The sequence below is a fragment of the Pelodiscus sinensis genome, chromosome 12 (genome assembly GCF_052426305.1).
Source record: "Pelodiscus sinensis isolate ZL-2025 chromosome 12, ASM5242630v1, whole genome shotgun sequence".
Classification (NCBI taxonomy): domain Eukaryota; kingdom Metazoa; phylum Chordata; order Testudines; family Trionychidae; genus Pelodiscus; species Pelodiscus sinensis.
Genome location: NC_143063.1, coordinates 47,640,693 through 47,662,706, shown reverse-complemented (window position 1 = coordinate 47,662,706; position 22,014 = coordinate 47,640,693). Strand labels below are relative to the sequence as shown.

Sequence of the window (22,014 nt, the reverse complement as noted above, 5' to 3'; positions counted from 1 at the left end):
TCTGTTTACAAGAGGCAGGGACCAGAGCTCGCTGCGCTAGACTCATCACACGCTAGTTCATGGTTTCCTGGTGAGAATCTCTCTGTAGTCCTGGTCTCCCTTCTCAGGGGCGGTCTCTGAGTTGGCATGGGGGAGGTTTGGGGGAACCCGGGCCCGCCCGCTACTCTGGGTTCTGGCCCCAGGACCCTAAGGGTGTGTCTACACCGCACCCTTATCTCGAAATAAGCTACACAATTTGAGCTATGCAAATTGCGTAGCTTATTTCGAGTTAATTTCAAAATAAGCTTATTTTGAAACAGAGCGCTATTTCGAAACGTCCTTTAATCCTCGTGGAATGAGGTTTACAGGGATGTCGGAATAGCGAGCCCATTAGATTTTGAAATGACAGGCTTGCCCAAAAGATACGGAATAGCAATTTCGGGATACTTCCGGTATCCTGAAATAGCTCCATCATGTAGATGTAGCCTAAGGCAGCAACAACACACACTCCTTATTTTACTTACAAGCTGGCAGCTCTTTACACACACACACACACACACACACACACACACACACATGCACACGCACACCCCCTCCTTGACACACACACACGCACACACACACACACATCTTCCTCCACACACATATGCACACGCACATCCCCTCCTCTACACATACACATCTTCCTCCACACACACATGCACACGCACGTCCCTTCCTCCACATACACATACACACACACATACCCCTTTTCTGTACCTCACTTCCTCCTTCCAGCCCGTCACTCTTTGTCTTCCCCCTCCATTACCTGGGGGAAATTTCTAAAGCAGACCCACAGGCTTTAATTGGCTGCAGGTGTTTGATTAGCCTGCTCCTTCAGGCAAGTCATTAACTAGCACCGCGGGTCTGCTTGACTTCATTTTGTGGCAGCCGTCACTAGGTGCTTAGTCAGGGAAGAGAAAGCTCCCAGAAGTTTCGCTGCTGCTTATTCCAACTCACTGGGTCTGTAAAACTGGCCTGAGACGATCATGTCATCTCACGAGATTCCAGTGCAGCTGGGTGACCTGTGGGAACGTATTCTCCTCTTGCTGCATTTCAGAGTGCGACAATGATAGAATAAGTGAGCCAAAAATTCTCTCACCTCTCTGCTCTAGCCCAGTCTGGCCACCTGCGAAAACGACAAGGACAGTCAAAACCCTCATGTTTCAGGACATTAGCTGTGGCTCAGGCAGACATTTTCTTGTGCCCCTTCTGGTATTTCAGACCCAGGTGCATGATGGGGGATTTTTCCTGAAGCCGCTGCCATTGCAGGAAATAAGATACCCAATAGATGAATCTTTGATCTGTTCCGGTACCATGCTCATGAGTGGAGGTGGGGAGTATATAAACCTATCGAGATAAATTGGGCCATGTTGCACAGCGATTTAGCGCATGTAAACTGTGGGCTGTATTCTCAAGTCCCACGGAGGTGAAGAAGGCAGGGAACAAAAAAGACCCAGGATAATTAAAAACATCGGACAAAATAGTCTTTCTTTTAAGTCCTATAAAACAGAAATAATTTAGTGGTAGCACTGCCTCTCTGCTATGTGTATTGGCCAAACCAGACAGCTTCTACAACCACGGATAAATGGATACAAACCAGACATCAGAAATGCTAACACACAAACCCATAGGGGAGCATTTTAACCTGCCTGGGCGCTTGTTCATGGATTTCAAAGTAGCTATCCTTCTACAAAGTAATCTCACTATCCAAATACAGACAGAATCTGCAGAACTGGAATTCATCTACAGATTTAACACTGTTACTCTGGGCTTGAACAAAGACATTAAGCGATTGGCACATTACAAAGCCAATTTCTTTCACCTTTAACACCTGCTTTGCCACATCAAAGCTATATATGGGACACACCCAGCCCACTAAATTAGCCTCTTTAACATGTGACCTACCATTGACAGGTGCTGCTTCTGCTGTTCTCCCTCTCTCTCTCGGTTTCTTTGATTTCCACTCCAGTTCATCTGAGGAAGTGGGTTTTACCCACGAGCGCTCATGAGTCTGTATATTTCGGTTAATCTCTAAGGTGCCCCAGGACTATTCATTATTTTTAAAATTACAGACTAACATGCCCCCATCCCCGAGATGTTTTAGCAATAATTTCGGTAATCCCTTTAGGATAATATAGCTGCCAGCTAAAGCAACCCTCCCTCTCAGAACTAGACCAAGCCCTTGTCCAAGTAGAGGAAATCTAGTTCAGGCGGGTAGAGGGCTCTGTCTAAAAATCAAGTTTTCCCAGCAAGACTTTGCCTATGTTCGCCTCCTGGGTTAACCAAGTCATTGGAGCAGGCTTCAACCCAAGGCAGCTTTTTAACTGACCTCCATCTTTGACAGCTACAGCCAGCGTCTCTCTGAACTCGGCTTCTTGCCTGGAGCATGTCACACAGGCCTCCGGCCTAGTCAAGCTCCCATGCGACACTGACTCTTTTAAAGTTGTATAACCTTTTAACCCCGCCCTCACTAGCCTCCAGCCAATCAGTGATGGGCTCCTCCGGAGGACTGCCCCCCTCCGCATTCTCCCCACCTGCTTCTCAGGACATCTTAGCTACTTTAAGTCCTGATTTCCTTAGAGCCTTAATTCCATGCTCCACCCTACAATGCCTCCTGTTCTTAGCCAAGTCCCTCATCTCTCCACACCTTCATTTCAAAATCAGTTAAAGCCAGATGGCGGCTCTACCAGCATATTACCATGTGGTGCTGTGAGGACAGATATTGTGGTAATGGGGCCAGCTAAGCACCTTAGATAGATAGATGTCACCTAACCTGGCAAGTTATTTATTTATTATTGTAGTGGCTGTGAGCATACCAGATCTTATTGTGTGTGTATCTATCCATGTACATGCACAGAGAGTAATGCACAGCCTCCAACTCCCAGCAAATGTGAGGCGCGGGTGTGTTTCTGCGGTATGGGATCGAAGAACTAAGACAGCAAAACATCTGACAAATTCCACAGAGCCTGGGAGTTTCTGTGAAAATATTGGAATATATTTGAAAAGATGAATTAGGTATGATTTTACAGTACCACCCCATATTTTCATCTCATACTTTATTTAACAATATTAAAGAGGCACTTTAATAGCACACATAACGACATAATAAAAAGGCATTTCCCGCTCTCGCTTTGCTCTCTTGACAAAATATCAAAATAAAAACTTTTGACATAACACATTGCACCCAAGGTAAATTACCTAAATAGTTTTTTTATACAATACAAAGGACTGTAAAGATACATATTAACAGGATAAAGCCTCTTTTTTTCCTTTTAAAACTAAAAAAAATTTTTTTTTTGCAGGATAGACGCAAAGTACTCTATTTGTTCATATCACATCAGTGCATAACTTCACCTCCTTGACCTGGGAGTATTTCAATAGTATTTAAGTATCTTCCGTGTCCTCATTTGCACCTGAGATTTCTTTCTGGTTCAAAGTTCAGTTGTATACCTACTTGATAACATGACATAACCTTTTTTTACCACTATGGAGTACCAGCATTCAGGATGTTTTAAAAAGTTTTATTTTCCTGCTTTGATTTCTTTTACAGGTCACTGCTACTTCCTATTTGTTCCCTTTTATTTTTTAAATCAAGGAAGTCTGTATTCACATTACAAAATAAAAATAGCACCAGTAACTGCATAGTAAAAAGCTGATACCTATATAGCTACGAAGTCAATACAGTAAGATAGTTTAGAAGTTATACCATTACGGTCACTTGGACAGTACTATTCTGGTCTGGTAAGTTGGCACAGTTTTATCCGTGAAACAAAAGAAGTCACAAATGTCCAGGTGCAGTTCGCTAGCGTTATTCTCATTTTTCATGTATGTACATAATCTACAGTGGTCAAATAATGGCATTGGTGTTTGAAATACTCTAATAGGCCCACGCAGCATGCAAGTGAGTTCATTATTTTCTTGGCAACGTAGAAACAAATTCTTAGGAATGTCTGTCACAATATGTGGCACTGGATTCTTAATTTAATTTTGTTGTTAATTTATCACGTTGTAGGCCAGCTCCCAAATGAACGAATTGTATAGGGTTATTTGTGCAAAAATCTTTTTAAAAAATTGCTTTCTACAGTGTACTGCACCTTCTGAACAAGACGTCTGTGGAATGAAGTTCATCTCTTCAAGTACTTTGTACAAAGATAACAGAGAAGCAGTCTCAAAAGGGTCTGAGATTTGCAAGTCTCCTTATAACCTCAGCACTTCTGCAATAAAGCAATTGCTCTTGACGGATTCAGTCTGCCCAAAGCGATTACAATTTCAGTTCATGAAAATCATCAGCCACATCAAAGTTCTAGCATTTGCATGATAAATCAGGTGAATTAAAGTAGATTAGTAGACACAAAGCAAACTATTTCACAGAGGCTGCAGTGCAAGTTCATTTAAACGAGACAGAAAAAAAAATCATGCTACACAAACGAATGTAATGCTTTGATAATTTTTTCCCTTGCAAACCCCTTGAAAGCAGCCGAGGATCACTATAAGTCACTTTCATAAATTACTCGGAAGTATCTCTTCTTAAAGGAATTTTAAAGCTTGTTAATTTCTGTCCAAACAGTTGGCTTAGCAGATTGTTCTGGGATTCGGCTGTCCTGTAATTGTGCGAGTCAGCAGGTTTAGCACCTTGGACAGCTCTGTTCCTGTGTAAAGAACCATGCAGGGAGGCAGTGGGGCTTTTGGCCAGGAGATGGTGGAAGGTTTTCCCCAGGATGTCCTTTTTCCGCTTCAGATCTCCATTGGAAGGATGGTTGGTCACCTTCTTCTGCTTGTAGGTGTCCAGGGCCATCTTTTTCAGCTGGTTGCCCATGCCTGCCGTTCTGGACTTGGGGATCAGTTTGTTGGAGTGCGTGTCCCTCTTTCCGGGTGAAAGGGCCGAAGCCTCATTGTGGGTCCAGTCTGCCCTTTTGAACTCTCCCGCCCCATCGCTCTTGCCAGGGCCCGGCGTTCGGGCTTTCTTCTTCTTTCCGTCCCCCTCCATGTTCTCCCGGGAGGCCGAGCAGCCTTTGTGACTTGAAGACTTGTGCTCTTTTCTCTTCTTCGGGTGCAGCTTGCCGGGCCCGTGAGGAGCCGGCTTGTCCAAAGATTTACCTGGATCCGCGTGGCCATGTTTTACAGGGTTGGCCGCTCCTTCAGCTTTGAGGTGATTTACGGGTTTATTGGCGCCTGTTTCTCTGACGCTGGCATTGGCATTGCTGTCTTTGGCACAGACACCCATCTCAGGCACAGCTTTTTCTTTGAGCGAGCAGGGTTTGGGGGTCTCTGTCCTGCCCAGATTACCCATTGTGGCCACGGCAACGTCACCACTCCCTGGATTGCATGCCATTTTCTTCGGAGGGGCAGAATCTTTGGCAGCCCTGTTGAGAACAGGGGATGCTGTTTTGTCCTTCAGCGGCAGAGAGGGGTAGGTGGGCTCTGAATATTGGGACTTGAATGCCATGTCCCTAGGAGCTGTCTCCTCGCCATGCGGGCTGCTCCACCATGTTTTAGGAGTGTCCTTGGCCTGGGGAGCATCTACTTTGAGGGCAAACATTTCTGGGATTGCTTTAGCTGGTTTGAGGGAAGAGATCTTGTCAACAGGCTCTTCTTGTGAACTGGGTTGGTCCAATATCCCCACCGCATGTTCTCTTTGATTGCTGACGGTTGTTTTCCCTTGGCCGTCTGCCTGGCCGTGTTTCTCAGTGAGATGAGGGGGAGATCGTGTCTCATCCATTGCTAAGCTATTCAGGTCCATGCCAAATTCAGAAGAGTCCAGGAAAGGAAGCGGCTTCCCATCAAAGGCTCCTTTGTCTTGTTCTTCAGGGGAAAGTGGCAGGGTGTGACTGAGCTCTGGATCACTCACGACAGCCTGGGGCAGAGAAGGAGACAGGCAAGGAGGTGGCGGGAGGGCACTGAACGGAGATTTTTCCATTTCAGCCAGGAGGTCAGAGAAGTCACCCACAAGATCTTCTGTTTTCTCAGAGGTTTGGGGCAATGTCGCTCCAGGGTCACCAGCTCTTCCAGGGCAGGACTCGCTGGGAGGTGGTACAGGCGGATCATCCAGCTGTAGGTCATTCCGGCAGCTAAGGTGCACAGGGGAGCGGTGTGGCTCCAAGCTGCCATGGTGCATGATCTTCCTTTTTTTGCGGGGGGCTGGCCCGCCCTCCTGTGGATAGTGTTCCTCTTTGATTTTCTCACTGCCATCCTTGGAGGACATACCTGGCCGCAGGACACCTCTGAATTTGAAAGTCCTGCTGCTGCCTGCGAGGTGCTTCTCCATGTGCCGGTCGTACTGTTCTTTCTTGGAGAAGGTGTAGTTACACATGCTGCAGATGAAGGACTTCTTGATGACGTGCATAACGTCTGCACAGAGCTCGCACGCATAGAGGGTGGTGTGCTTGATCTCCACCTCCTCCACTATCCCGTGGTCTTGACTCAGGTGGCTCCGCAGCTCCTTGGTGTCCGGGTAGAACATGGGACACTTGTGGCACAAGTAAATCTTCTGCAAGCTGTGCACCACTAAGTGGCGCTGGAGCTTGAAGGGCTTGGGAAATTGTTTCCCGCAGTGGTGGCAATCTCGGGAAGGGTCCTTGCAGTCTGGATGCATGGGGACAGCTTTCGGCACGCTGTCGCCTTTCGGCGTGTTGTCTGAAGATGGACTGGCAGACCTTTTGGAAGAGCTGGAAGCCGGTTTCATCCTGATGCCGCCTTCCAATACGTCTTTCGTTACCTTTGCCTCTGGGTCAGGGGCTGGCTCTTTTAGGCTCTTGTTCTCTTTGCTGGCCAGGTGTTTGCTGGTGGACTCCACCAGCCTGGAGGACTTGCTGGGCTTCCGATACATGATGGTGTTCAGGAAGTGGGTGACGGCAGCGCTGTCCTCGCCAAAGCAGGAGGGCAGACCCAGCACAGACTTCTGAGCCTGGCCCTTCCGAGCGAACTGTGTGGCGTGCTCTCGAAGGTGCTCGTTGTACATCCAGACGTCAGAAATCTCCTTGAGGCACATGCCGCAGGCCCACAGGCCCGCTTTGTTTTTTGCATGCTTCTCCTTTAAATGGTCCCTCAACTGCTCCCTTGAGCTGAATTTGCGCTGGACACACATATAGCAGGTCGGCGGAGGGGAAGGGTTATGGGTGAGTTTGTGAAAGTCCAGTTCCCCTAAGGTGAGAAACCACTGGAAACACACTTTGCATTTGTATTGTTTATCTTTAGTCTTGATGTTCATATCACCGCGGTTTTTGCCCAGTTTCCCATCTTCTAGCTTATTTTTGCCGTGTTTGTTATGCTGGCTTGACTTCTGCTTGAAACTCACCACGCTTTCGTCCAAAGGGCCAGGAGTGTCTTCGCAAGGGCTGAAAAAGCGCACGTCCCGCATCTTGAACTTGGCATTCAACAAATCAATGTCGATCGTCTGACACTCGGGTGAACCTTGCTCCTTGTTTAACTTGTGACCGAAGGGTTCCTCTTCTAGCTCTGGGGGCTCTGAGCTAGTTTCCACTATTGAATGTTCACTTTCAAGCTCGGGAGGGGGCTTGAACAGCATTTCATCAGCCGGAATGTTTCCTACTTCCTTTTCAAGACTTCCCCAAATGTTCAAGTTTGGAATGTTTTCCATCTGGTTGTTGTGGCACAGGAAGGTTAACATGTTGTCCTCTTCCTCCAGATCAATGACCTCCTTTCTTTGGTTGGTTTCCTCATAATCTGGCGGCAGTGCAATATCTTTGGAAGTGTCAGAGCTGGCTTCACACCCCTTTGGCTTTCCACTGTGGCACATATTTAGCATCAAGGCATCATCGATAGAGATGGTTTCATACTCACAAGGATCATCCCTGGTGACACAGAAAGAGCTAGTTTCACTGAGGTCAGAAGCTAGGCGAATGGGAATGAAGTCTAGGGTGCCCCCAGGCATGACATTTGCGTCCATGGCAGGTCTGGGTTTCTTGGTCCGTTTCCCGTACACACGTGTGCACTTCCTGCGGGTGAACTGGCTGTCCCGTGGAAACAGCTGTGAGAATGTGAGGTCATCATCAATGAAACTCTGCAGGTCTGACGCAGCCACATCCCCAGAGTGGGTCTCCTTTCTCTGCTGCAACGCTCCCTTCCCCCAGTGCTTTGACTCTGCAGAGCAAGGGCTGTCTTCAGAAGCATTTTCCAGCATGGCTTCAATGGGATCCTCGTGGGCTGCTTCAGAATCGCAGGTTTCTACAGACCGGTTTGGTGGGGCAGGACTCAAGGGACCCCGGAAGGTGCTATGTTCCTTCCCGGGATTGCTCTCTTCTCTCTCACGTTCCTTCGCGTTTGTGCCATCACGATCATCCTGCTGTTCTTTGCCGACCTTGATCAACTCCTTCTCCACTTGCTTCAGGAACCCACTTGCCCATTTCTCTTTGGCCTCTGCCTCTTTGCCTTGACTTACGGGGGCCGTTAGTGACTCTTGCCTGTCTGTCTCTTTGGAGGAGAGCACCCAATCACCCACTTCATCTGCATGCTTAGCTCTGCAAGGTGACTGCTTTGCTGGGGGATACTGTTGGCGTGAGCATAGCCCGTCTTGTTCCTCTGCTGAGATGCAGTAGTCCGGCTCAGCCAGCTCTTCCATCACATTTGACAGACCGGAGTTGATTCTTCTGGCAACTGCATGGGAAGGACCATCAGTATCATCCTTCTCAAGACCAGACAACCCATTGACTTCACTTCCATTAGGAAACACTTTCCTTCTTCTTGCTTTTCTACTGAGTTTCTTCTCTAAATTTCTGTTGAATCCCCCAGGCTCTTTGCTTTGGCGTATTCTGCTTTTTTCCTCTTTATGTGCTTGCTTTCTAGGACTGGGCTTTTCTGTCACCGAATCCTCCAGTCCCTCTGACACTGAACTATGGGGCTTTGTCTTTGTTTCTTTACTCAGCATATCTGTGTGAGGACCCTTGTGGGACATTTCAAGCGAGATGACGCTGAGGTCACTGAGGACTCTACTCACTACTTCTTGCATTTGTGCATGGGGCTCCTTCTCTTGACCAGCACAGGTGTTCTTGGAGAGGTGTCCCACAGGACTGGGTGGTGTTAATGAGTTATGCACTCTCTTTTTGGCAGTAGCCTTTCTGCCTTTCCTAGCGACTTTCTTGGACATCTTCGATGTTTTCTCCAGCAGATTCAAACTGAACTTGGAAGTTTTGCTGGGCAGCCATGGGCCGTCGTTCTTCGGCGGATGCTTGACAGCTTTGTGCCTGGTTAATCCTGGTTTGGATCTAAAAGACGCTGAGCAGATATCACAAGTGACTTGGAGGCCATTTGGCTTCTTTTCTTTCGGATGTCTGTTTCTGGCTGCATTTGGGATACTTTTAAACATGCCACACTCTTCTTCTTGCTCTTTGTTAGTTAGCACACAACTGCTATCTCCTCCTGGACTCTCACCTCCATGGCCTGCTGAGTCATCTCCTTTTGAACGATTTTCTCTATTAGTCACATTTTTGGAGGGGTAACCGGCTCTCATCTCTGGCCCCTCTGTGAACTGGTGGACTTCTTGATCAACATGACCAGAATCTGCTATTCTTGCCAAGGCAGTATTTACAGCAGTCGGGATCTGCTGAGTGCCACAAGTATTGCATAAGGCCTCTGGCTCATTTTGATGTTTCTTTCCATGATAATGGCACTTTTCGAGCTCGCTTTCATGTTGTCCGTTTACCTCCACCTCTCTTTCTGTAACGGGCGGAAGACTCGTGAGCTGCATTGAGTGATCTTTGGTTTCGGGGGTGGGCTGACAAGCAAGGATGCCCTGCAGAGGCCCTGACTGAGAATTAATAATCATGTCCGTGATGGCACATTCCTTGTTTCCTTTATAAAGAGGGCACAACAGCTCAGCACAAGGGCTTTCTGGCAACCCACCACCAATGTCTTGTCGATCCAACGGTGGCCCACAGGAAAGAGTACAATTGTTCATTTGCAAGTTTTGGGGGTGTTCCATCTCCAAGGCAGAAGCTGCCAGCTCCTTGGGGCACTGTGGACTGCGAGGTCTTGCTAGCCCTTCTTTTTCAGACAGCTCAAAATGATGTTCAATGTCTTTGGCAAGACGGTGATGAAGGTTTCCAAAGGCATCCAACGGTGTGGAAGTAGTGAGGTTGCATTGCTGAGAGGTGGGGGGAAAGACACGCGTGTCTTTCCATGTTCCTTGCTCTAAAGGATTTTGGGTGGGACAGCCAACGAGATTTTCCTCCGAGTCGGAGGCAAACCTTTTTGCCAGGAGTGAACTTGACTGAGTCTCTGGGGCAAGCCCAGGGGCATGAAATGTTTCCTCTTCCGATAGCTGTGTGTGGAAGCCCGAGAAATCGACATTTTCATTGTTACTGTTCTGCAAATATTTGCGGGGGGAAAAGCCAGTTTGCAAAGACAAACCAGCCAGAGAGCCCTCCTTTGAGGGACAAGTGTCCGGGCCCTGCTTTTCCTTTTCTTCGGGTGGCTGAGCTTTTACTGAGTAGAGGTCAGTTTTATGCAAGAAATGATGTTCCTGGTGAAGATCTTCAGAAAGATTCGAAGAGCAAGCTGGACCCAAAGGCGTGTGGCAAGGAGGCCGTGTCTCATGTCCCTCCTGGTTATGGGTTGATATTATGCCTTTGGTTTTTATGGTGCATGACAACTGTGTGTGAGGACTAACTCCATCAGACCAAGCATCACATTCAGCATTGCTTACTTTTACTGCCGCTGCAAGCGTGCTGCCTAACGATTCCGTCTCAAACAAACCGGGGCTTAAATAGGATTGGCTGTGGTTTTTAAATGCCAAGGTTGCTTTGGTTTTATCTTGCTGCTGCTCCTCCACAATCTGATCATCTTTCCTTCCCTGCCCTCGCGACGGGGTGACCGCTGTGCTGCCGCATGGTGGGAGGTTATTATGTTCTCGTGATACGCCATCTGCACAGATATTAATGTCCCTTGGCTCTGAACATTCATCTGCTAAGTGCGGCGGCTCTGTTACATTATTGTGCAGTTTGTGGGCCGTAGACGCGGGTCGGGCGGCAGTCGCGGAGTCTGGTTCTTTGAATGAGCCCAGATGTTCGCCTGCCTCTGGAAAAAATCCAGTCGCTTCTGATGTGGGAGCCGTGCCAGCTGTGTCTCCTCCCGCGGGCACGCCCCCCTCTCCACATGCCTGACGACATGCTGAATTCTCACCTCCCACGCTGCCCAGGCCTTCCTCTCGTTGCTCAGCCTGGATATTGGTGTTGGAAGGGTGGTGGTTGGCAGAGAGCAGGGTCGGGAAGCTTGGCATCAGGAGCTCTTCTTCATTATTCTTGACTGTCCGGGCAACAAATAATTGGAGCTGCTGTAATGGGTTGGCTGTTGTTTCTTTGGTGGTGAGCCCCTTTTCTGTACCACAATCAGTCTCTTTGGACACACTCAGTATATCAAATAATAACACTTTCTGGTTGCTAGCCTTGTCACAGGGCCCTGGGGTCTGGCAGCCTGCAGGATCCTTCCTTTCTGTCTCTCCCAGGAATGCAGATCCATCGTCATCGTCTTCAAAGTGCACCGAGTCTCCTAGCACTTTAGGTGACTCAGCTTTGCCTGGAGATCTTACTTCTGAGTCAGTGTCATTTTTGGCATAAGACGACAAAGCGAGATCCAAGGTGGGGACCCGATCTTCCTGAAACCCAAATTCAGATTTCAGATTCGGCATGGGGCTGTTGAAAGATTCCAGCTTTGGAGGGTCATCAAAGGTTTTAGCCACTTTTCCTGGCTCCGAAAACCCGTCCGCTCTGTGTTTAGTTGGCAGGGGTGGCAAAATAGTGTGTTTGCTTAGTTCAGCCGTCTCTAGAGTTTTAGGGAACAAGGAATCGGTAACAATGGCAGGGCTTTCTATCAAATGATTTGTGTAGACTGGAGCCTCTAATTTGTCTGATATGCATGAATCAGAGATTACCTGGGGAGATCCATTCTCCATCTCTCTGCAGTCACGTTCCTTGGACGTTTCAGCATCCTTTAGAGCCACTGGGAACTGATCGCAGGCCTCTTTGGAACAGAAATGATCTACAGAGATGGAATCTTCAGCAGCTGGTGAACACAAGCTTGAGTCCAAAGAATTAAACTCCACTGGGCTGGGCCAAGAGTCTTGGTGGTTCTTGTAGATGCCATCTACCCTGGGAAGTGCAGGCTTCTCATTTGCTACCTTATGGCCCACACAGACTTTTGTGGAGAGGAGGTTTGCATCCCCAAAAGCATCTGTCAAGAACAAGCCCTTTTCATTCTCTGTCTCCTGGTCCATGTGTACAGGTGAAAACTGGCCAGGTGCTTTTCTCAGCTGTGCGCCAACGTCTTGCTCAGATTTCTGATGGACGCCGGATGTCTCGTTATTCAGTTTGCTGGTTTGCAGCTGGCTTTCCAGTTCCGTCACTAAGCGCTTGATCTCCAGCTCGTTGTCCGGGATATTGTTCATAAAAGCTGCATTGTAATCTCCGATTCTATCGGACAAAGGTAAAGACATTGGACTGGGCGGAAGGGTTCCCTCGTCTGGGAATTTCTTAGCTAATGGCTTTTCCACCGAAAGGGGATGGAACTGACCAATGTCCTCTGACAAAATCGGAGACACCTCCTCCATTAAACCCCAGTCCTTCTCTTGAAGAAATGGAGGATACTGCTGCTCAAATGGCACCATTTTGCTGGGGAGGTGGCATCCAAAACCAACATAACTGTCTTTACTTGTGGCAACGCTGTTGTATAACGGAGTCTCAAACTCCACCACGGGCAGCTCTCCGAATATCGAAGAGGAGTCAAAGCCGAGAGGGGAAGACACTTTGGCCTGCTGATTTTCTGGTGCAAAGGAGGGGAAATCAGCGTGTTTCTGCTCAAATGAACTGGTGCTAATGTCATCCGGGCATAAGTAGATATCGTCAATGCGGGAGGCCCCCCTGGCGGGAGGTTTTGAGAAAAGGTTCTGATCATAGTGACTGGACAGGTCTTTATGGTCATAAAGTGGGGCGTCAGTGCTTACGTAGGTATCGGATCCTTTGATGGTGAGCATCATGTCAACAGAATTCCCACTGTAACAGCTAACGGGAGCAGCATAATCTTTGTGGTCATCACAAAGTCCATGTTCCTTTAAGTATTTGATGCCAGCTGTGGCATAGGCAGCGCTCACAAGTCCAGGGCTGGCATCAGGGCCCACGTGAGAAGGAGGAATGAACTCTTCTGCAGGGTAAGCGAGGGTGTCCTCATTGTAAGCAGCAAATGGACGCCTATGACTGGTCATGGTCGAATCAGTGGCATCTTGAGCGTCTGGCATAGGTCGGGCCACCTCACCTGCATGGCGAGTGACTCCTTTTGGCCCTTCTGCGTCCTCCTTGCCCACGGCGTCTTTGCTGGGATGTGGTTTCTCTTTGCTTTCTGGGGAGCTCGCCTCGTTGACAAAAGAAATATGTGACCTATTGTTCTCAGGGGCCTGGAAGCCAGCCAGCAAAAATTTGGCTGAGCCAAACTGTCTTGTCCGTCTGGAGAAGCCAGCTTTGGTCTTACGGCTCGTCTTTAGAGTCTCTTCCTCGGGAACGTGCAGCGGGTTCCTTGGAAGTGGTATGATGTGCCGGGGACTCGCTGGGCTCCTTCTCGTCGGGTGGCTTTCCTTCTCGTGGTCAGAGTTGGCCCTTTCAGTGCTTGGGGGGGTGGTGCCGGTTTCACTGGACAGACTAGTGCTACAATTGCTGCCGGTGGACGAGCGGCTGCTTCGCCTTCGGATTCTGGCTGCCAAGCCATCTTTCTTTGTTGCCTCATTGCTTGGAGCCCGTCTGTGTGCCTGGCCATCTCTCTTGTGGCTGTAAGTCCAGGCTGACTCCTTCTCTTTGGCCCTCTCGCCTCTCCCTGAGCGCCTCTTGCTAAAGCTGTGCTTGGGTGCCCCATTGAACGCCGCCCCCAGCGTCTTTCTACCATGCAGCTTGGCATACGCCACCCCTTCGTCATCGGAGTCCGAAACGTAGTCATACTCGCCGAATTTACTGTCCTGGGCTGCTGGTGGCAGCCTGCTGGTGGCTATGGAGACCTGCGTGTTCCTATCGCTCTTCTCCTGCTGCTTGTGGAGTTTGTTTTTCTGCTGCACGATTTTATGAATGAGCTCCTTGCTCCAGGTGCCACTCCTCGGCTTCCGCTTTTTCACCTCCTTCATTGAGAACCTCGGCAGCTTGGGGTTCTTACTGGCAGGGGCTGGGGTGGTACCGTTCGCTCTGATTTCACTCTGCGGATCCTGGCTAGAGCTTCTGAGCTGGGTTTTAGTCCCTGGGGTACCAGAATTGCCATCACTCTTCCTCCCCGTCTTCAGCTTAGTATTCTTGTCAGGCTGTGCTTTCTCAATCCTCCTCTGATTGTCAGCCTTGCTCTGAGCCAACTCCTGGATGCTGGATTTCTCCAGCCTCTTGTCCTGGGAATGTCTCCCCTTAGGAACATGCTGCATCCCTGACATTCTGCTCTTGGCCTGCTCTCCACCCGGACAATCCTCTTTGTGGCAAGAGGCAGCTTTTGACTGACTCACCGGTTTCTCGTCCTTCCCCGTGTGCTTCAGCTTGGTCTCCAAGGATGGGCCATCCTTCGCCTTCTGCGGCACCCCGTTGCCCGCGCCCTTCACCAATGTGAGTTCCTCATCGGCAAACACATCGATGAAGCTACTGTCAATCTCGGGGTTGTCAGACTGATACTCCATCCCATTCAGCGCTTCTGTGATCAGGCTGTCCAGTTTGGCATCATCAATGTCTAAGTCGGAAGCCGTAAGTGGCAAGGAATTTGTGGTTAGCCCGTTAAATAGATGACCTTTCAGTGGGTCCTCCTTGGCCTCCCCTTTGCCTTCCCCATCTAACAGGAAATGGACAGACTTGTTTAACGTGAGCAGGTGCGAAGGAGCGTCGGGAGAAAGCGAGGGCCCTGGCCTGGCTTGGGAGTGCTTTGTAGATTCTGGAGGGAGCTGCTTCCTGGTCTCCGCTCCCCGGGCAGCGTCTCTGACTTCACCCTGGACAATGACGTGCGAGCCGCAGAACTGGCGGTGCTCGAGGAAGGAGGAGAGGTTGCTGTAGTTCTGGTCACACTGCTTGCAGGTCAAGAGCACGTCCAGCTGGTCGAGGCTGGCACTGCTCAGCGAGTTCGCCAGCAGGTGGTGGGAGGAGTAAGGCGGGGGAGGCGGATCCCCCTCAAAGCCATCCAGGCAGCCCTTGGCCACGTCGATGTCCGGCTTGTGGAACTGGCTCTCCGGAAGGCATTTGAGCAGGTGCTCATCCTTTGGGGCGTCCAGGGGGAAGTGGAAGGGCTTGATGGAGTCTGGTGGGTGGTAGTGGAGGGAGCTGGGGCTCAGGATGTCCGAGGGGAGGCAGGGATGGTGGAAGAAGTGGGCCGAGGTAAGTGCTGCAGGCAGCTGGCTGTCTTCGAAGGGGTGGTTGACGGGACTGCTGGACATAGGTGAGAGGGAAGAACACGTGCTGCTGCAGGTGGGGTTGGGGACAGGCGACGGGAGAGGAGACTCACACGGCGAAGCTGCCACCAAGGCGGAGGCATTGGGAGAGCTCCGGGAGGTGGCCGGTAGCACCGTCTGGTTCATGGCGTAGAAGAGGGCTTTGCTCCTGGAGTCGCATGCAGGAGGCCCGGCGTCTGTCCCACCTTCAAAGGAGAACGCACTCGCTGGGCAGCTGCTCTGCCGGGTGGGGTCCCTCCTCTGCACCACCAGCCCCTCCCCGGCCGGCAGCTTTTGGCTGTGATACCTGGGGGGGCCTTTCTGCAGACTGCTGCCCCCTTGCCACGGCGAGACGCCCAGGGGGAATGGGACTTTCTGGCTGGTGAGCTGTCTGGAAACGTCTCCCCTGTGCGGGCTGGGCACTGTGCCGGGGAGGTGGATTTGCTGCCAAGGCATCCTGGCGTTTTTCTGCATGGGCTGCCTCTGCTCGGGGCTGGCCTGGCGCTCGAATGAGAACTGACTTCCAACAGGGTTTGAATAAGGTGCTGAAGGCTGCTCCATGGGAGAGAACGCCTTACTGGCCCCCTCCCAGGCTTGCGCGAGCCTGGGGTGGGCGTGCGCAGTAGTGGGCCCACTTTTCTCGAAAGGCACCGATCCTGCGCTGACGCCGCTCGCAGGGGAGCTGCCATAAACTTTGTTCGGAAAGTGCACTTGGGCGAGAGAGGTCTGTGGCATATTCCTTCGCAGAGCGCTGCCTTGGGTCAGTCTCCTTTGACTAGGTCCACTGTCTTTCAGGGACGACTGCCCCTTGCCCACTGGCTTGGGCGGAGCCGCCACGTGTAAACTAGGTGGGAAAACGGACTGGTTTTCTTGGAAAGTGCTTGGAGTTTGGTCGATAGCACCAGAAGAAGAGATAGCACCATTCAGCTCCCCGGAATGCTCATGCCTTCCTTTGTAGACCGGCAAGGGGGGTGGCTGCTGGACCCCCGGGGCTGGCGAATGTAGGAATTGGGTGGGCTGAGAAGACAGGCCATACGTCCTGCCTTCGGGGGCGACGCTGTCGTAGGCGCCATTGCTCAGCGCCCCCTCTTGCCAGTCTCTGGAGGAGGAATGGAAGCCGAAAGCACCATGAATCACCTGGTTGGTGGCCAGGGAAACGTCCATATAATCTTGGCTGTTCGTGTCATTGTGGAAAGGCTCCTTGGCTAGGTCCGGCAGTGGCGGGAAGGGGTATTGAAACGGCAAGGTGCCCAGACAGTGCGTGCTGGCTTTGCTGCTCTCAGGGAAGGGGCCTGGTTTTGGAGCCGAGACAGCATAGCTAGCCCCCGGGAAGGTTTTGTCCGGCGAAGGCCAAGACTTAATCCCATTCGCTTGGAACTCTACATAGTGTAACTGCCCATTGGTGCCAGGACTCTTGTGGGGCAGGCCAAGCGCCGGCTGTCCTTTCCCGCCGTGGTTCTGGCACACTGTGGCCGGCGGGTGTGAGGTAAAGTTGGCAGAGGTGAGGCCGGAGGAGGCCTCGGGGAAGGACTGGTGGAAGCTCAGGTCCTCTTGCTGGAGCTCTGCCTCCCTTTCGGCGATGCCAGGCACCTGGAACCGGTAGTTCCCCGCGCTGGCTTCTCGGTTGGCTTCCGGCTTCTTGGGCGGGGTGACCTTCTGCTGGGGGTAGGCGATGCCGATGGTGGGGTGGGACCGAGAGTTGGTGATGCTGAGCCTGTAGAGCTGGTGGTGACTGCGCTCCCCTTTCCCGGCCCGCCTGTTCTTCTCCCTCACACGGCCCTTCCCCGGGGGAGACGGCGGGCTCCCTGTCGCGCTGCCCCACGGGCCGTCGCTGGGAAAGGCTGGCTTGTGGTGGAGGGACTTGAAGTCGATCTTGCCTGCTTGCTGCGGTCGGATCACAGCCTCCCGCTGGCTGGGGGGTTCTTTCTCCTTGGCGCCGGGGACGTGGGACTCGCTCTCGGTCCCGTTGTGCAAGCCCAGCTCTGAGGTCTCCAGCAAGCTGCCGTTAAACTCCCCCCCGCCTTTCCCACTGAACCGCTCAAAGGCAAAACCCTTGTCTTGGTCTTTGGAGCTGGACTCGGTATCACTGATGGCGTAACCATGCTGGGTCTCTTCGGTCATGATACCCGGGGGCAGGGCTAGAAGGCTCTCATGTCCCTGACGTCTGTGGGATTAGATCCTTCCTTCACGGGCATGGTCTCGGGAGGGTAGGCAGGTAGGCCGAGGGTTGCTTAAAGAGGCAGTGGTACCCAGCATCTATGCTGGTTCCCGGGCAGGTCTCGCTTGCAAAGAGCCCCTGAGATTCGCCTCATGCTTCCAGATGGGACCTACAATAGAAAAAACAAACACAGTGAGTCTAAGGAGGACAAAGGACACGCGCGTGTCTAACCTCATGGAACCACCACTCAATGGGGGCTGTCCCGCATGGGCGGAGGCAGATATATGGCAGGGCGAACAGGGTGGCCGCCCCGGGCCCCGCGCTTCAGAAAGCCCCGCGCATGCGCCGTGGCAAAGGGGGGCCCCTCGGAATTATGCTGCCCGGGGCCCCGCAAAACGGTCATCTGCCCCTGTGCATGGGCGGTGGGTAATGGAGGCAAGGGAAGGCATTGCCTTCCCACAACTGCCCACACACCCCGGCCGCCTGGGAGAGCTCCCTAGCCGCAGTGGCAGCCTCAGGCCTCCAGGAAGGATCAGGATGGGGTGGGCGGGGCTTGGCTCTAGGGGTGGGGCTTCAGGTGGAAGGGGCGGGGTTGGGGCTTGCCTTCTCCAAACTGGGCCTTCGGTCTCTGCCCCCTGCCATCCCGCACCATTCAAAGCAAGCCACGCCTTTGCCCAGAACGGATGTTGAATGCTACTCTCCTGGCCTGCCCAGCTTTGCACAGCTGGGAGGATGGACGGTCCGGGCGGGATGGACCGGGCCCCCGCGGGGGAGGGTGTTTCACATCCGTCTTTCCACGGCAGCGCTCGGGCGCCGTGACGTCTCGCGCACAGGAGAGCGACGGCTTTTCTGCGACAGGAAGAAAGGCGTCTGGCTCATCCACGGGGAGCGGAGCGCCCAGAGCAGGGCCTGGGGGAAGAACCTCACACAGGGCAGGAGAGAAATTCCTCAGAGGGTCTCCTCTCCACATTGCAAAAGCCCCTCGGGCATGAGCAGTGTCCTGGAGAAAGGGAACACCCCTCCCCCGGCATCTGTCCCAGACCCTTCTCTCCAGCTCTCCCCACGGCACGGGGCTGCCCCTCATCCCGCTGCCCGGCCTGTGCGACAGGAGGGTGGGGTTTCCCCGAGGAGGTGACTGCCTCAGCTCCCCCTGAGCGGCGGGTGACTCCTCCGAGAGAGGGTGGTTGTGCCTGGACTGCGGCCCCGCCCTGAGGCCTGCAGCTGCTTGGCCCCTCCCCCTCAGGTGCCCCCCCCCCCCACTTGTGCCTCTTCCCCTGAGTCCCCACCCATCACTTGTCGCCCCCTCCCCCAAGAACCTGCCTCCCAGCCGGCTGCTCCCCACTCACACGCACCTCTCGGCCCCTTCCCACAAGGCTCTCCTGCCTGCCCACCAGCTGCTCGCTGCTCGCGTGTGTCTCTTCAGCCCGTCCCCCTCCCCCAGGCCCCCGAGCAGGGATGGGAAGATGTGGTGTGAGGGCAGCCCCTAAGGCAGCACAAGACACTTTCAGCAGCGTCATGCTCCCAACGTGGCAGGCGAGGGGTGTGGCACGGTTTAGCTTCTCCGGCCTCTGACGCCCATGCTGCTCCACCCCCCCGCAGCTCATCAAGCACAGTCGCCCCAGCTTAGCTAGACCGACACCTTAACGCAGACCATCACCGAGCTGGCAGGGACCGGATCCAAAAATTAATCTAAGAACCCCCCCACAAAGGACCACATGCTCTGGCTTCTGCTGTGATGAGAACCATGAACTGAGAGCCAGGCGTGCTACATCACAAAGCCACCGCTTCTAAAGCACCCCCTGCCACGTCACAAACAAAAGGTCGAGAAAAGGGCAACAAAAATGATGAGGGGTTTGGAACAGGTCCCATATGAAGAGAGATGAAAAAGATTTGGACTTTTCAGCGTAGAAAAGAAGAGACAAAGGGGGGATAGGCTAGACGCCTATAAAATCATGAACGGGGTGGAGAAAGTGGATAAGGAAAAGTTATTTACTTATTCCCACAATTCAAGAACTAGGGGTCACCCAATGAAATGAATAGGCAGCAGGTTTAAAGCAAACCAAAGGAAGTTTTTCTTCACTCAGCGTACAACCTGTGGAACTCCTTGCCAGAGGATGTGGTGAAGACTAGGACTTTAACAGGGTTCAAAAAAGAGCTAGAGAGATTCCTGGAGGTTAGGTCCATCCATGGCTATGAGTCCCTAGCCTCTGTTTCTCTGGAAATGGATGATGGGGAGGGATCACGTGAGGATTCCCTGTTGTGTTCCCTCCCTCTGGGGTACTTGGCATTGGCCACTGTGGGCAGACAGGACGTTGGGCTGGAAGGAGCTTTGGTCTGACCCAGTCTGGCCGCTCTTATGTTCTTATGGATCTGGTGCTTTCCACTAAAATTGCTTCCCCCACCATGGCTTAGAGCAGTGATTCCTGAACAACCGGTCCATAGGCCGGTTCTGGAGATTTCCCTGACACAATTTAGGAAGAAAGCCCACCAGCTCCAGGCACCCAAAAGACTGAGACTGGCTAGACTAGAGGAGCATGAGGGTCCCACCCGGATGTAAAGTCTGTAAGGCAGCATCTGCTTCTGGGGCAGAATATGAGCCCCCCCCAGCACCCCTTAACCACCCAGGACATGATGAAAAGCATGCAGCAGCCCGCTGATACTCCCGGGGGGGGGGGGGGGCGGGGCATGGGAGTGCTGACTCAGAGAAACGCACCGTGGGCAGCAACCCCGGCGCTCTCCCCCGCGAGCACCGTCCCGCTCTGACCTTGCTCAGCTTAGGAGAGCTAGAGAGGCTGGTACGCGATGTTACGAGGGGGGAGGGGGGCGGGGAAACCTCTTATCACCGGTCAAGTCAAAATAAGCACGGAGGGCGACACATTCTGTGTCACACTGACCAGCATTTCCAGGGCTCTGCTTCACCTGCGGCGGAAATCCCTGGAACAGCAAAGAAGATTAGCCAGGCTCTGGGGGCATCAATGACTGTCGCATGCAAAGCCTTCTTGAGTCCCAACTGTGTGCTCAGTGACTCACTGATAATACAGCCTGATGCCAGGGCTGTATTAGGCCTAGGTCTGCTGGACTCTGTGGTGGTGTCTAGTAGCCACTGCCAGGCAGGGCCGCTTGGTGCTGGAATGAATGCTAGTGGAAAGGGGGTAATTTTAGAAGGTAAAATTAAAAAAGAACGAGTTAAAAATCACCTCGAAAAGTTAGATGCCTGCAAGTCACCAGGGCCTGATGAAATGCATCCTCGAATACTCAAGGAGCTGATAGAGGAGGTATCTGAGCCTCTAGCGATCATCTTTGGAAAATCATGGAAGACAGGAGAGATTCCAGAGGACTGGAAAAGGGCAAATATAGTGCCCATCTATAAAAAGGGAAATAAGAACAACCCAGGAAACTACAGACCAGTTAGTTTAACTTCTGTGCCAGGGAAGATAATGGAGCAAGTGATTAAGGAAATCATCTGTAAACACTTGGAAAGTGGCAAGGTGATAGGGAACAGACAGCATGGATTTGTAAAGAACAAATCATGTCAAACCAAACTGATAGCTTTCTTTGATAGGATAACGAGTGTTGTGGATTAGGGAGAAGCGGTGGATGTGGTATACCTAGACTTTAGTAAGGCGCTTGATACGGTCTCGCATGATATTCTTATCGATAAACTAGGTAAATACAACTTAGATGCGGCTACTATAAGGTGGGTGCATAACTGGCTGGATAACTGAACTCAGGGTACGTCTACACTACAGCGCTAGTTCGAACTAACTTAGTTCGAATTAGTTAATTCGAACTAAGCTAGTTCGAACTAACGCATCTAGAACTAAAAACTAGTTCGAACTAGCGTTTTGCTAGTTCGAACTAGTAAGTCCACATTGAGTGGACTCTGAACAGGGCTTAATGATGGCCGGAAGCAGTGCCGGCAGGGCATAAAAGGAGGACTTAGAGCGTGGAGATACTGTCTCAGGCTAACCGAGGGCTGCGCTTAAAGGGTCCCGACCCCCACCCCGGACACACAGTTCTAAGGGGTGCCCCGCTTGCAAAGAAGTTCTGGCTTGGAGTGCCCTGAGTGCCCACACTGGGCACATCACACCACTCGGCCATCAGCCCGGCTGCACTTGCCGCAGGCTGCCATCTGGGGAGAGGGAGTAATTGGGGGGCTGCAGGAGAGCTTCCACCCCCAGAAGCCCGCAGAGCCAGCCCAGTCCTCCCCATCGGGGGCTCGTGCCCCATTCCTCCCTCACCTTCTTCCACTTGCCCTTCCCTAGCCCCCCTTCTTATTGATGTACAAAATAAAGCTAATGTTTCTTCCAACATTGACTCTGTCTTTATTGAAAAAAACTGGGGGAGACTGGGAAAAGGAGGTGGGAGAGGGGAAGAGAAAGGCTGGGAGAGGGGAGGGCAACTAACATGATCAGGGGTTGGGAACAGGTCCCAGATGAAGAGAGGCTACAGA

General features: G+C 51.9%; 1 protein-coding gene across 4 annotated transcripts in view; it reads right to left on the bottom strand.

Annotated features, from left to right (window-relative positions):
* Positions 1–1,922: 1,922 nt before the first annotated feature.
* ZNF469 (zinc finger protein 469) overlaps positions 1,923–22,014 on the bottom strand; it is a 545,453-nt gene continuing 525,361 nt past the window's right edge. For all 4 annotated transcript variants that reach the window (XM_075939905.2, XM_075939908.2, XM_075939909.2 and 1 more), the window contains one exon: positions 1,923–17,730. In XM_075939905.2, the coding sequence (XP_075796020.2) occupies positions 4,529–17,524 (12,996 nt within the window). In that variant the 5' untranslated portion in view covers positions 17,525–17,730 and the 3' untranslated portion in view covers positions 1,923–4,528. The remainder of the gene's footprint in view (positions 17,731–22,014) is intronic.